General features: G+C 35.5%; 1 protein-coding gene across 1 annotated transcript in view; it reads left to right on the top strand.

The window, feature by feature from the left end:
* The first annotated feature begins 907 nt into the window (after window positions 1–907).
* Window positions 908–14,938, top strand: part of LOC138692685 (probable cytochrome P450 301a1, mitochondrial) — a 40,438-nt gene continuing 26,407 nt past the window's right edge. Inside the window, exons 1-5 of the mRNA XM_069815809.1 lie at window positions 908–972; window positions 1,120–1,381; window positions 7,985–8,118; window positions 9,088–9,200; window positions 12,600–12,716. Of these exons, the coding sequence (XP_069671910.1) occupies window positions 1,165–1,381; window positions 7,985–8,118; window positions 9,088–9,200; window positions 12,600–12,716 (581 nt within the window). The 5' untranslated portion in view covers window positions 908–972; window positions 1,120–1,164. The remainder of the gene's footprint in view (window positions 973–1,119; window positions 1,382–7,984; window positions 8,119–9,087; window positions 9,201–12,599; window positions 12,717–14,938) is intronic.

The following is a 14,938-nucleotide window of genomic DNA, read 5'->3' as shown; positions in this document are numbered from 1 at the left end:
GATAACTCGAAAGAGAACAAGGGGAACTTAAAGAGAACAAGGCAAAAATAAGGGAGAAGAGGACACGCAAGGAGAACAAGGGTCACTCAAAAGAGAACAAGGATAACTCGAAAGAGAACAAGGGGAACTTAAAGAGAACGAGGCAAAAATAAAGGAGAAGGGGACACGCAAGGAGAACAAAGGGAACTCAAAAGAGAATTAGATGAACTCAAAAGAGAACAAGGGGAACTCAAAATAGAACAAGGGCAACTCAAAAGAGAACAAGGGGAACTCAAAGAAAACAAGGGAAACACAAAGGGAACAAGGAAAACACAAAGAGACAAGCTGGAAGCAAAGAGAACAAGATGAACACAAGAACAACAAACAGGGCATAAAAAGAATAAGGAACATATAAGAAGAACAAAGAAAAGACAAAGAGAACAAGTAAAGATAAAGATAATAAAGGAAAGACAAAAAGAACAAGGGAAAGACAAAGAGAATAAGGGAAAGACAAAGAGAACATAAGAAAGGCAAATTAAACAAGGGGGGACAAAGGGAACAAGGGGAAGATAAGGGAAACAAGTGGAAGACAAAAAGAACAAGGGTTTACCAGATGAAGAAGGGGAACACAAGCTGAAGGTGGGAAACACAAGATGAACAAGGGGAACAATAGATGAACAAGAGAAATACAAGATGAACAAGTGAAACACAAGATGAACAAGAGGAAAAAAAATTAACACGAAGAACACAAAGGGAACAAGAGAGGAGATTGCATTTTTATGTGTCGGTCAATCCCAAAGTTATCTCCAATAGTCAGTGAGGAAAAAGACGTAGTGTTACGTCAATAAATAGGTATTACTTTTCTTATTCGTCAGTGAACGATCTTGTAAATATTTATCAGGAGATAAACATAAGTGTCTTGGTGGGATTAGAATATACGAAAATGTCTTCCACGTGACTTGGAACGTCAACTCAGGCGTTGTGCGTACAGAGGTGAGCTAAAGAATGAGTTGATTATTTTCAAAATAAGCATTGTTTATTTTATCTCTAATAAAGATGAAAGTGACGCATATAACAAATATATCTTCATGTGTTTTGGCGTGACATAGACTTTTTATCTTTATCTCGGCGGTCTTCAAGCTCCTGCCAAATAATACCATCCCGCAGTCTCCCATCGCAGTCAGTATGAGTCAGATGTTGCGCTCGTCCAGTTATATCAGATGTTTGCTGGGTTCTTCCAAACAGCAGGCCGTTCTCTTCGGCGTTAAGAGATGGAGCACAGCAGCTGCAGCCCAGAGAGCCATCCCACAAGAATGGGACAATGCCAAGCCGTACGAAGACATGCCGGGGCCAAAACCCTTGCCTATTCTGGGGAACGCCTGGAGATTCATTCCAAAAATAGGTAACTTTCACTCACTATAGAAAAATATATACTTTACTTGTTGCTAATCCTTGTGCACTTTCATACAGTTTGGCAATATACCTATTTTTATTTATTTTATTTTACGACGTTGTATCAACATCTAGGTTATTTAGCGTCTGAATGAAATGAAGGTGATAATGCCGGTGAAATGAATCCGGGGTCGAGCACCGAAAGTTACCCAGCATTTGCTCGTGTTGGGTTGAGGGAAAACCCCGGAAAAAACCTCAACCAGGTAACTTGTCCCGACCGGGATTCGAACCCGGGCCACCTGGTTTCGCAGCCAGACGCGCTCACCGTTACTCCACAGGTGTGGACAATATACCTATCAAATGGCTAAGGGCACTACTATAACCCGTGCTCAATTTTGAAACGGAGTTTCATGCACGATTTTCCGTTCACGATATCATAAGTTTGTTAGCCGAATCTAGCCGAAGATGGACGAATTTACTCATGTAATAATTTGTGGAACCGGTACTTTCGAATATCCGAATTTCGCACTTAATACTTTAATTTTTTTAAATTATGTTCGTATTAGAATCATATATTTTGTTTCGTGAACACGAAAATAATTGCATTTACTTCTTATTCTGAAAAGGTTTCGACAAGGAGGTTGCTGGAATTGTGGCCAATTGATCAGAAATTAATTCACGCAATTATCAATATCATAACGATACTGCTCTCCAACAAAAGCGCCTATGCGGAAGTAAGTTTCAATAATAAATTTGTTAAGTTCTGTTATAATATTCATTTTTCCCTAAAGTAATATTGAAAAAAAATTAAATGAAGTTTAGTAGTAATAATAACATGGCCAACATTTACTTCTTGCTTTTAATATACGGTTGCTTTAAAATTTTAACAAAGCAAAAGAACAACAACCAATATCAAGAACAGATATGACCTACACCATTTATACCGTCGGCATCGGCAGCGTACTTGTTATAGCGCTGGCCTTCTATGCTCGAGGTTGAGAGTTCGATCTCGGCCAAGGTCGAGGCATTTAAGTGTGTTTAAATGCGACAGGTTCATGTAAGTAGGTTTACTGGCATGTACAAGCTCTCCTGCGGGACCAAATTCCGGCACACCGGCGACGCTGAGATAACCTCTGCAGTTGCAAGCGTCGTTAAGTAAACCATAATCAAATCGTTTATGCCTTGAGGATTAAACTCGCTCCATGATGATGACCTCTTATTTAGGTCTACAGAAATGTCGGAAACTCCTATTAAAATTGATCACGGGTACAATTAAAGTCTTTCATCAGAATCTTTCCCTGTTATGGAAACCGACTGGAGATTTAATCCAAAATTAAGTATCTGCTCACTGTAAAAAATTCTTAATGACTTTTATTTGTGTAACATTCTCGTTTCAAGTGAAGTTTTTAACTAAAAATGATACCAACCGTGGTGTACACAATGACAAGAATACAACTCTAATGATGTGTAGAATCAATTCGCATCAGCTCTAATACCGTCAAAGATATGTGTATTAGAGGTGGGGAAAAAATAACGTAACGGTTATTTTGGAACGGTTCCTTGTTTGGAACTGTTCCAAAAAGTAACAGCACCTTGGAATACTACGTTCCAAACTAACAATGTTGCTCTGAGCTATAGTACGAAATACTTGCGGTTACAAAATACTCTTTTCACTTTGGAACTACATTATGAGAACGCCTGTTCCACAGGACGGAACATGTTTGGTACTATTGAAAGCAGTGACGCCAACTTTTAGAAAATAGTGGGTGGGCTCAAACATTTCAGGTATAAGTTAAATAAATCTCACAACATGACAAATTATTGGGTGGGCTCGGATCCTACGAGCCCATATAAGTTGGCGCCACTGTTTGGAAGCAGAATTGATAATCCTTTCGTCGTACTGAAATAAATGTTGGAAACTAACGTAAAAGATAAATAGTAAAGTAACGAAGATCATCTTTAAAAAATGTACACATTATCTTGAAACTGATGTTATTGAGTATAGGATTCTATCAAATAGCATAATGCCTGTATTATAGTAACTACATTGTGAATTTTATCAAGGGAGATGAAAATATATAATGTTTCATATCGAAATATTTTACAGTTTAAGTTTCAGTACCAATTCTTGAAATTAAACTGAAGTCTGTCGAAACATGACTGTATTATTGAAGTTCTTTTATTTAAAAAAAAGTACAACGGTAAATTTTCATATTTCATTACAATGAGATTATTACTCTTCATGACGGTATTAGTATGAATTTTATTACGGCCGAAATGATATCTTTAATTTACTAATTTTTGGAGAAATTGAACACTCTTATGACCTTCAGCTAAGCAGAAGAGGAAGAATAGGTTAGGTTTTATTTACCACTGGGATCCATTTCGATTTCGTGACCAATTTACAAATAATTTAAAATTACATTACATTTCCTGCTTCGAAGAAACCTGATCTACGAATTCACTTTAGCATTAGAAAAGATTTCATTTCCACGAATTCACATCTAGACTCATTATGACATCGTACTGCATCACATGGCATACAGGGAAGTAGCGTCCTAAACACCACCGTTATATTGCATAGTAGTCGTACGTACGTACATGTTCCTAAATACCACTGTTACATTACGTACTAGTACGTGGCTCTTCCAGGGAGCTCTATGTTCACTGGCCTATTCCAAAATACCACTGTTACATTAAATACTCTTGTTATACAAAATACTTGCAGTTCCAAAATACTCGATGTTGTGGAACACGGCCTACTTTGATGCTCCCCTTGCTTTTAAAGGAGAATCGAAGCGAGCGTCAAGTCGGCCGTGTATGGATCTACATTATGACAACCGTTGCTTATACGAGTCACGTACGCAACGATCACAACACCTATTCCACAGAACGGAATATCTTTTACACTGCAGTGTTGTCAATTTAGCGACTTTGTCACTAGATCTCGTTACTTTTAACAATTTTCAGGGACAAAATCAATACCAACTTTTAATCCTGAACTGGCGTCGGGCATAAATATAACATAACTGGTTTCGTGGCGTCAATATTGTCAGTATGACTTCTGGACTTTCTCATGGCCTTCGACTTATACTTTTATCTTTTTTACCCTAATGTTTGCATAAACTACTTTGACTAAAGGGTTTTAACATAAATAAATTGTGTCATGCGCTTCACAGAATGACAGAACTGAATTAAAGGACTTGACTCTGAAGGAGTTTCGTGCATTCCTGGTGTGTTTTATTTTGGTGCAGTTTCCAAATTAAATTATATATATAATGTAAAAATTAATTTCTGATCCTACAGAATTTATCTGTTATTGGAACAACATGGAGTCAGGCCACAAAGGGAAAAACACTGGAGGAGAGGGATTCGATCCGGTGCTGTGGATCGAACTTCGGCGTAGGCTATATAATATATGGTGGTACTGTTATTTCGGAACTGTTATTTGGAACCTAGTATTTTCACTGAACTGGAACAGTTGGAACTGTTACGAGAAAGTAACAACTTTTTCCATCTCTAATGTGTATCCCTTTTCATTATCACGTCCTATTTTGTTCTTGGTTGAAGTCCGATGCGTCGCACTAACCTACTGTATATTACGCAATTTAAACTGTTGACTCTTTAAACAAAAGTCCACTGACAACATCTTTAAGTGTGCATAAACAACGCCGAGTCTCGTGTTTTTGTCTGTAAGGCGCCATGCTTTGGACTTGCGATACTGCGTGCTGGTTCGAATGTGCAAGGGAAAGGTTCTGTCAAAGAATGGGACAGATGCAGTGCCCAACGTAGAATCGTGAGAAATGTGAATAACTAAATACCCGTAAAAAAAAAACAGTTTCAATGGCTGGAGGAGATTAATATGCTAATCACACGTTACCCAATGCGAAAGTTCAGCCTGATTTCTTTAAGGCACGAATTTAAACAAAAAATCAGTGGTTTACTACAATTACATTTCACGCTGTGGATTTCATATTAAGTATTCATTCATTCATTCATTCATTCATTCATTCATTCATTCATTCATTCACTCATAGCATTCTGCCCAAAGGCAGGTCTTTCACTGCAACCAAGCATTCTCCAATCTTTCCTATTTTCTGACTTCCTCTATGTCTCATCATATGATCCATATATCTTAATACGTCTATCATCTGACGTCATCTTCTGCCCCGAAATATTCTCCCGTTCACCATTCCTTCCAGTGCATCCTTCAGAAGGCAGTTTCTTCTCTTCCTGTGACCCAGCCAATTTCTTTTCCACTTTCTGATCAGTTTCAGCATGATTCTTTCTTCATTCACTCTTTCCAACACAGCTTCTTTTCTTATTCTATCTGTCCACTTCACACGCTCTATCCTTTTCCATATCCACTTTTCAAATGCTTCTAGTCATTTATCTAGGCTTTTGCGTGTTATTTCCATAGGATCGTGTACGTTGCTATGTTATCACGTAAAAAATTCCTCGATGTTTGCGGTTTACCATCAATATACATAAATGAATGCTTAAGTCAGTGAGAGTGAGGCTGCCGTCGGACAGTGCATCTTCTGTGTAGTGTTGTGATGTTATGTATTCTAAATCAGTAAGTGAAATTACAGTGTCTGATAGTTTGTTTCACCTGAAAATAAGGCGAAACCCAGAGCGTGATATGAAAGAAAGCGTGCAAATGGACTGGCGAAAATTGAGCTAAAAGCGAAAAAGATTAGAACAAGGAATAAGGCAATTTTATAACCTTCTCCTGCAGTTCAATTGCAAAGTGTCGACGATTTAGTGAATGTTTCTATATCGCTAACAACCAACGTGTATAATTAATAAATTCCTGATCCAGTAATTCCCGTAAGTGATTTTGAATTAAATAGTAGTTCACCATATAAAGACCCTATAGCTTATAAAATTACTTATATATTTGGAAAGTCATGGTTAATGATCACTTATCAATGTATGTACGTATGTATCCAATGCCTACCCACTCAGGTAGGTTGTACGTAATATTGGACCTCATAGATTAAATAAATATTATAAAAAAGATCCACTCTGACATAATATTACTGTGCAGATCATTCAATTCAAATATATTGTACTATAGTGTGACAAATTCGTCTTCGAAGTTCAGTTCTCAAAATTGATGTTTCTTTTTGTCGAAATTGTTCTCTGGAAACTGGCATTTTAGGTGAAAGCAAGGGATTTAGAACCTACTTTCCCATCTCTACTCTGTAAAAACCGTTTCCTTTGTATCTTCTCTGCTGCTCTAACTGAAAAAATGATTATGTCAGACCGGCTGGAATTTGTTTCGTATGAACTTACGACAAAAAAAAATGTGTGCCAAGGTCAATTACGACCAATTCAACGACACGTGACAAACAGCTTCCGTTGTTCCGTGCATGATGACTAGCGAATATAAATTCATGTACAGAGAGTGACAAAGTGAAAAACTATTCACATAATTATGTAATAAACATCGATTTATACAAATATGGTTCATTTTTTATGGTGTGCTGATATCGTTTTATCTTATGAAGAATTTAAAATGTGATATGTCAACTCAGGGCAGAAAAATATGTTAAAATGGGGAAGAGACATGGCGTAGAGTTAATAAAAGACTTAGAGTGGGAATTTCTCAAATCAAGGCGACGAAAAACCAGAGTGAGCGCATTGTTTAACGCACAAAAGGGACACAAAGCATGGACCGACGTCAATGCTAGATTAGTGACATACTTAGACAGAGCTGATCATATTATGAAGTTTAAATGCAGAAAACAAAGGACAAACGAGGCAAAATTTTCCTTTGTTAACCGCACAATAGTAGACTGGAACAGCTTGCCTGCGGCAATCTTTCCGGGTGGTCCTCTCAAAGTCACTACATTTAAGGAAAGGTTGGAAAGATTAGACTGAGAATTAATAGTCATGTAGGTGCAGTGTAATTATCTAAGTTATGTAATTAACTAAGTTGACATGTAATTAAGGTGACTTGAAATTGCTTAAGTTGACAATATTTGGGTTTAATAGAAGTAATTTTAAGTTAGGTTTACTTTCCCTTAGGTATGCACATAGCAGGCGTTATCTGTAGCAATTAGTCTTTATAGGCAGAAAATCCTATCTCAGTCCTGGCGGTAAAGTCCCAATTCCTTCAAATCTCATACCAGCATCGGAAACCCGTACTACCCTAAACTTAATCCAAGCCTATTTGTAACTATTGCATATGTTTACTTTTAAATGAGTAGGTTAATAGAGTCGGTGGAAAGAAAGATGGAAATGGAATTACTGATGAGAAATCCCTTTACAGGCTTCGAATTTCAACTGCAAATTCCATCACAGACATAAAATTGTTTAGTCAACTGTCCGAAGACAGGTCTGAACCTTACAAGTGATACCAAGGAAGCACCACTTATGAGGCAACTAGGCCAGGAGATAATGGGCTAGGGTGGCGAGTTCCTTTCCCTCTCCATTGCATACATAGTCGACTAGCTACATAACACTAGTCAGACTTCAGATGCATACAAATTGTTCTTCCTTCAACACATATCGGCAAGTGAGATGTACTGCCTGATAATAGATTTAGATATCAGCCAGAACCTCCATCAGAGGAATATAAAATTGTATAACTGTAATTTTTGTTAAGGTAACTTGAGCGGCTTTGGTTTTATTGAGCTTGGACAATACCTTCAGAAACATTATGGAGACATCGCAAAATTGTCTGGAATACCTGGAAGAACGGATATGGTGATGGTCTTTGATCCAGATGATATTGAAAAAGTAAGTAGACCCAATTTACATTACTTTCCACATTAATATTACATGTTATATCCATAATTCCTTCATTTGTGTACATATTATTTTATTTTGTTTTATCCTGTAACCTTATTCCTGTTCAACCAGATTTAGAGACTTGTAGAAGCGACTAGTAAGTACATGTTGCTTATTGTGAATTATGTACAGAAACAGTTATCTTGACTGAATAATAGATAATTAAGATAAATAACTATTCTAACAGTGTTCGAATTTTCACTTCTTCATATGGTTAGAAATTAATCTAACAATACATCTTGATTACACACTTTTGACAGTTTACATCAGATAAGATTAAGTTATAATAACAACTTCCTAGTGTTAAACGGAAAACTACGTGATACATTTCCTTAGTTCACTAGTTTCGATAGCTCTATTAGTCATCTTCAAAAGTAGTGAGATCCTTGCCTCTTATGATTTCCCCCGTTGCTTTGCTAGAGGGAGTGCGTTTCTGATCAATAGTTTGGAGTGAAATAAGGTGTTTTTTCTAAAATTTAAGTTGTGTATTGAGGATGTGTTGTGGGAGTGTTTCTGTAAGTTTCTATAGTTTGCATCGTTAGAGTGTATTTCTGGTTTTTCGGTCGAATATGTAGGATTTCCACCAACCACAACTACAGTAACACAGAAACAGGCATGGAAATCCTACTTATTCAATGGAAAAAACCAAAATTGAATACACTAGAACAGTCCGAAATATAAAGACATATAAAAACACACCCACAACAAATCTCTTTACACATCTAAATATGAGAACATATATTGATTCCACACTATCAAAGATAAATGGACCCTTCAGACGAAGGATTAAATGTGATTATAGGGTTATATGGCACAACTAACCACAGGTATCAGTGAAATTGTGCTGACACGTGGTTATTGGAGCTCGGTAACATAAAACGAATAAATACACAAATTAAAATAATTATTTATTTTCAGGTTTTCAGAAACGAAGGCCCATGGCCTATCAGGGAAACTGTAGAATGCTTCGTATACTACCGAAGTGTGACTAGGAAAGATATATTCCAAGGAGTTGGAGGTCTCGTTACAGTGTAAGTAAGAAACACCTTGTTTTTCATATTCTACTATCTCTGCAACGACGAATATTTTCGAATAATCATAAAGGTGTCGGAACAATATATTTCATCTTTGGTGCTGCATTTTTTATTGCACTAAGGTAAAAAATTTAATGATAATGGTAATTCCATGCGAATGTCTCTTTATCAATGAAGAAGCTTATTGATATTCAACTGATCGTGAGAATTTTACTACAATAATATTCAAAAGCATGATGTTAAAACAAATAACTTTTAATAACATTTTTCCCCACATTCATTTGTTTCATACTAAGGACTTTTCTATTCCTGTCATCTATGCTTTCGATTCGATTATTGGTCTCGAAGTTATCAGCGGTTAGCACGAAGAGCTAAGCAAACACGGAAAGATTTTAATGTGAAAATATAGAAGGAATGAAGGAAGCTATAGAGGATTTAACACCAACGAACACTAAAAGACATAAATATAGGTACACGCTAGAGAGAAAAATAACGTAACAGTTATTTTGAAACAGTCCCTTGCTTGGAACTGTTCCAAAAAGTAACAGCACCTTAGAATATTACGTTCTAAAAAACAGTGTCGTTCTGAGCTAGTACGAAATACTTGCTGTTTCAAAATACTCGTTTCACTTTGGAACTACATTATGACAACAGCTGTTCCCTAGAACGGAACATGTTTGGCACTACTGGTAGCAGTGGCACCAACTTTTGGAAAACACTGGGTGGCCCCAAACATTCCAGATATAAGTTAAATAAATCTCATAAGTATAATGATAACACGACAAATTATTGGGTAGGCTCGGATCCCACGAGTCCATATAAGTTCGCACTACTGTTTGAAAGCAGAATTGGAAATCCTTTCTTCGCATTGAAATAAATGTTGGATACTAAAGTATAAGATACGAAGATCGTCTTTAAAAAATGTACACATTATTTTGAAACTGATGTTACTGAATACAGGATTCTAACAAACAATTATTAAAATAAACCTGTATTAGAGTATAGTAACTACATATGAATTTTATCAAGGGAGATGAAAATATATAGATTATGTTTCATTTACATATATTTTACATTTTTAGTTTCTTTGCCAATTCTTGAACTTAAACTAAATTCTGTTGAAACATGACTGCACTGTAGAAATTTTTTATTCCAAAAATGCAACAGTAAATTTTCATATTTCATTATAATGAGATTATTGCTCTTTATGACGGTATTAATATGCATTCTAGCACGGCCGAAATGATTGCAGCTTTTATTTACTAATTTTTGGAGAAATTGAACACCATTGTGAACTTGAGCTGAGCAGAAGAGGAAGAATAGGTTAGATTTTGTTTACCATTAGAATCCACTTCAATTTCGTGACCAATATACAAATAATTTTAAATTACATCACATTTCCTGCTTCGAAAAAACCTGATCTAGGAATTCAATTTGGCATTAGAAAATATATCTTTTCCACGAATTGACATCTCGACTCATTATTACATCATACTGTATCACATGGCATACAGGGAAGCATGTGATAATTTAGGATCCTAATTACCATGTTATATTACATACTAGTAGCACATACAGTCACGAAGCTTGAGTTGTGACGGTGCTAAGAACAATAGACTGTGCCTGTAATATTTCGCATTGTTTGTATTGAGGCGATATTAGAGATCCTAGTGGTTAGCAACGATCTATGGATGCATATTTACTACGTATTGAGCTTCGTGACTGTATATACTAGACTGTGCTAGTAGTACATACCTGTTCCCAAATACTACTGTTCCATCAGATACTGATCATACGTGCATGTTCCAAGATACCGCTGTGCACCTGTGTAGTTACATAATATGATACTGTTATTTCGGAACTGTTAATGAACACTATGTACATGCATTATTATGACTATGGAAACAGTATAAATGTTCCATTAAGTTCAGGAAAATCGTATTTAAAATAAATAAGTACTCTGTATTTTAATCTTTCCGTAGTCTTGATTTGAATGCTAAATTTGTCTTCCTATTTAAATTACGCACTACGCATGTGCATTATTAAGATTCTATGAACTGTATATTCAATCAGTGATGGACAAATGACACATAATAAATATGTAGCCCACTTTTCATAATAATTATGTATCAAATTGATTTCGTTATTTAATGTACACAATTATATTATACATTATTGTGATTAAATGAACGGCATAAACATCCTGAGTTAAACATTTAAAATAAATAGTTCATCTTTTCGTAGTTCTGAATTAAGTTATATACTAAATTTCTCCTATCATTTAAATTACAAGATGTGTATAAGATTAAGGTTCTGTGAACGGTAATATATTCATTCCACTGAGTTAAAGAACGACAAATTTTAAAATAAGTAGATATTTTATAAATTTGTAAGTATATGGTTATTTAATCAGCTTCTTGTCTATGCAGATGACTTGAATATGTTAGGAGAAAATCCACAAACTATTAGGGTAAACACGGAAATTTTACTTGAAGCAAGTAAAGCGATAAGTTTGGATGTAAACCCCAAAAAGACGAAGTATATGATTACGTCTCGTGACCAGAATATTCTACGAAATGGAAATATAAAAATTGGAGATTTATCTGTCGAAGAGGTGAAAAAATTCAAATATTTTGGAGCAACAATAACAAATATAAATGACACTCGGGAGGAAATTAAGCACAGAATAAATATGGGAAATGCGTGTTATTATTCGGTTGAGAAGCTTTTGTCATTTAGTCTTCTGTCAAAAAATCAGAAAGTTGGAATTTATAAAACAGTTATATTACCAGTTATTCTGTATGATTCTGAAACTTGGACTCTCACTTTGAGAGAAGAACAGAGATTAAGGGTGTTTGACAATAAGTTTCTTAGGAAAATATTTGGAGCTAAGAGGGATGAAGTTACAGGAGAATGGAGAAAGTTACACAACACAGAACTGCATACATTATATTCTTCACCTGACATAATTAGGAACATTAAATCGAGACGTTTGAGATGGGAGGGCATGTAGCACGTATGGGCGAATCCAGAAATGCATATGGAGTGTTAGTTGGGAGGACGGAGGGAAAAAGACCTTTGGGGAGGCCGAGACATAGATGGGAGGATAATATTAAAATTGTCTTGAGGGAGGTGGGATATGACGATAGACAATGGATTAATCTTGCACAGGCGAGCTTATGTGAGGGCGGCAGTGAACATACGGGTTCCTTAAAAGCCATTTTGTAAGTAAGTAGTATAGTTATTTAATGTATACACTGTGTAGGCCTATATTTATATATACATATATATATACATATATAGATATATATCGCATTATTAATTTTTATTAATAATCCACGAGAAAACATGAGTAATTCTATGTGTTTAGAAAAAAGTTTTTTTGTTTATTTTCAGGCAAGGAGAAGAATGGCAAAAATTTAGATCGAAAGTAAATCAAATTATGATGCAGCCACGAGCCACAAAGCTGTACATAGGACCAATAGATTCAGTCGCGGATGATTTCGTTGAAAGGTAAGTCTATTCGCGAATGATTTCATTAAAAGGTAAGTCTATCAGCATTCCGCAACACGTCTTCGATATCTCTTAAGGATTTAAATATTTCAGGGGTTTCATATGCTGTTGTCTTGGTGACGCTGGTTTCTTGCGTGAGACAAAGGAGAGATTTCTGTGGGGTGTGCTAATCTTACCCCTGTTTCATCCAGTTTTTCAGCAGTAATTACACTCCTTGGTCTTTTGCTGCTTTTATTGAATATACTGACCCCGATTCTTTAATTTTTTTTAACGAGACTTCATATGGTGTTGATATGTGGAATAGAAAAATTAGGAAATGTTCTTGCAAATCGTCTTTTCACCTTTCAGCAATCTTTTTTCAGATAAGTCTCTACCATGAACATCCTTTGTTCTAAGGTACGTTTCTGTGGTGTCATGTCAGCAAGCTAATCTAAACACTTCACTAACACAACCAGAAGAATAACTCGTAATCTAAGATCATTAGAACCACTCCTAAATCTGAATACTTCACTAACACAATCGGAAGAATAATACGCAATCTCTAATGTCAACATAACCACTCCTACAGAGAGATTAAACGGACTTTCGAGTGTGCGGGAGAGGGCTCGCCGCGGGAGAGGACTTGCCTCGTGTTGCGTGGCCTTCGTGCCGGTCGCGCGCCGCCCAGTCGATCTACATTATAAAGCAAACGCTCTGTATGTTGATAATTTAAAGGGTGATATTAAAATTTTAGGCCCTTTGGCATGTGGACGTGAGGCCAGCAGCCGGCTGATCGGTTTTAGTCCTTCATGGGCTATGGCGATATGGGTTTACTTTGCTTACATATTTTCTTACTTGGTTATTATACGACGCTTTATGAACTCTATGGTTAACCAGCGTTTCAATGAGATAAAGTTGATAATCCCACCGAAATGAGTCCAGAGTCCAGAGCCGAAAATTATCCAGGATTTTCTGTTATTGGGTTGAGGGAAAACACCGGAAAATAACCTTAACCAGGTAACTTATCCGAACAAGTATTTGAACCCGGACCCTCTCATTCTATGGTCAGATATGCTAAACATTACCCCACAGTGGTGGACCACATATATTGCCCTAGTCGTGACAAAACTGACAAAAAAAAATTTTCCACCGTTTCCGTATTTCTAAAGTAAAGAATAAATAGCTATATGCTTCAGGTACTTCTGTTTGATCTCATTGAACTTTGAAAGAAATTGTCTTCTTCAGCAGCAGTGAAAGATATGGTAATAGTGAGTAGAAAGTGAAAAGTATGTGAGAAACTCATATCACCTATATAGAGGCATTTAAAAAGCAAGAAAAATGCACAAAAAAAATAAAATAAATGCAACACCAAACCCCTAAACAAGTAACGTCCAGTAAAACATCAATTAGGCAAAACAATCGATAAATCTTTGTTGCAGTTTGAAGAAAAATTATTTCTTTGGTACTAATAATAAACAAACTCTACCATATTTACACTGTAGAAGTGAACAATTTTGAAAAGTGCTATTTCACATGTAAAAATTGTTCGGAAAACAACGATCAATTATTCAATTCCAATCAATTCTGAATACTTTGTCTTATTGCTCAGACATGTTCATCTTTCCTCTGCTGTTCTTTTAAGACTTTTTCTGTTGAACTTCACTGTAGTGAGCATTTCTTTAATTTATTTTCTTCTCAGACTTCCTTTTCCTTTCGTGCCAAGTGTTTCCCCCTCCAATATACTAACTAGAAATGTGTTATGTCAGACTGTATAATCAATGAATTTTATTTTCCTTTCCATAATATATTAATTAATGTTCTAATTTGATTTATTCTCTATTAATTTGAGAAAAATTCGTTCCTCATATAAGTATATATATGTATATATATATATATATATATATATATATATATATATATATATATATATATAAGTAAAAGGACTTCTTTTAGCTCTAGGGGAACTAACTTCATTTAAGTTAAGCAAAACCAATCCCCTTTCTCTTAAATTTTCTAATGAGGACATTAATAAAAGTTGTCTAATAGTATTGAGAGATTCATTATCCATTTTACATAATCACTTGTATAACACTACGTAATATTAATTTTTTTCCTTCATTTCATTACTCTTAATTGTACATTCATCTCATGTTTCTCCGAAATCAAATTGTACTTTATTTTTAAATTTATCATTGTTCTGTATTCTCTCCGCAAATCATATTGTATTTTATTTTTAATTTAAC

This window comes from Periplaneta americana, chromosome 17 (genome assembly GCF_040183065.1).
Source record: "Periplaneta americana isolate PAMFEO1 chromosome 17, P.americana_PAMFEO1_priV1, whole genome shotgun sequence".
Lineage (NCBI taxonomy): Eukaryota > Metazoa > Arthropoda > Insecta > Blattodea > Blattidae > Periplaneta > Periplaneta americana.
Note: the sequence above shows the minus strand (reverse complement) of the source record. Positions and strands in the feature narration are given on the sequence as shown.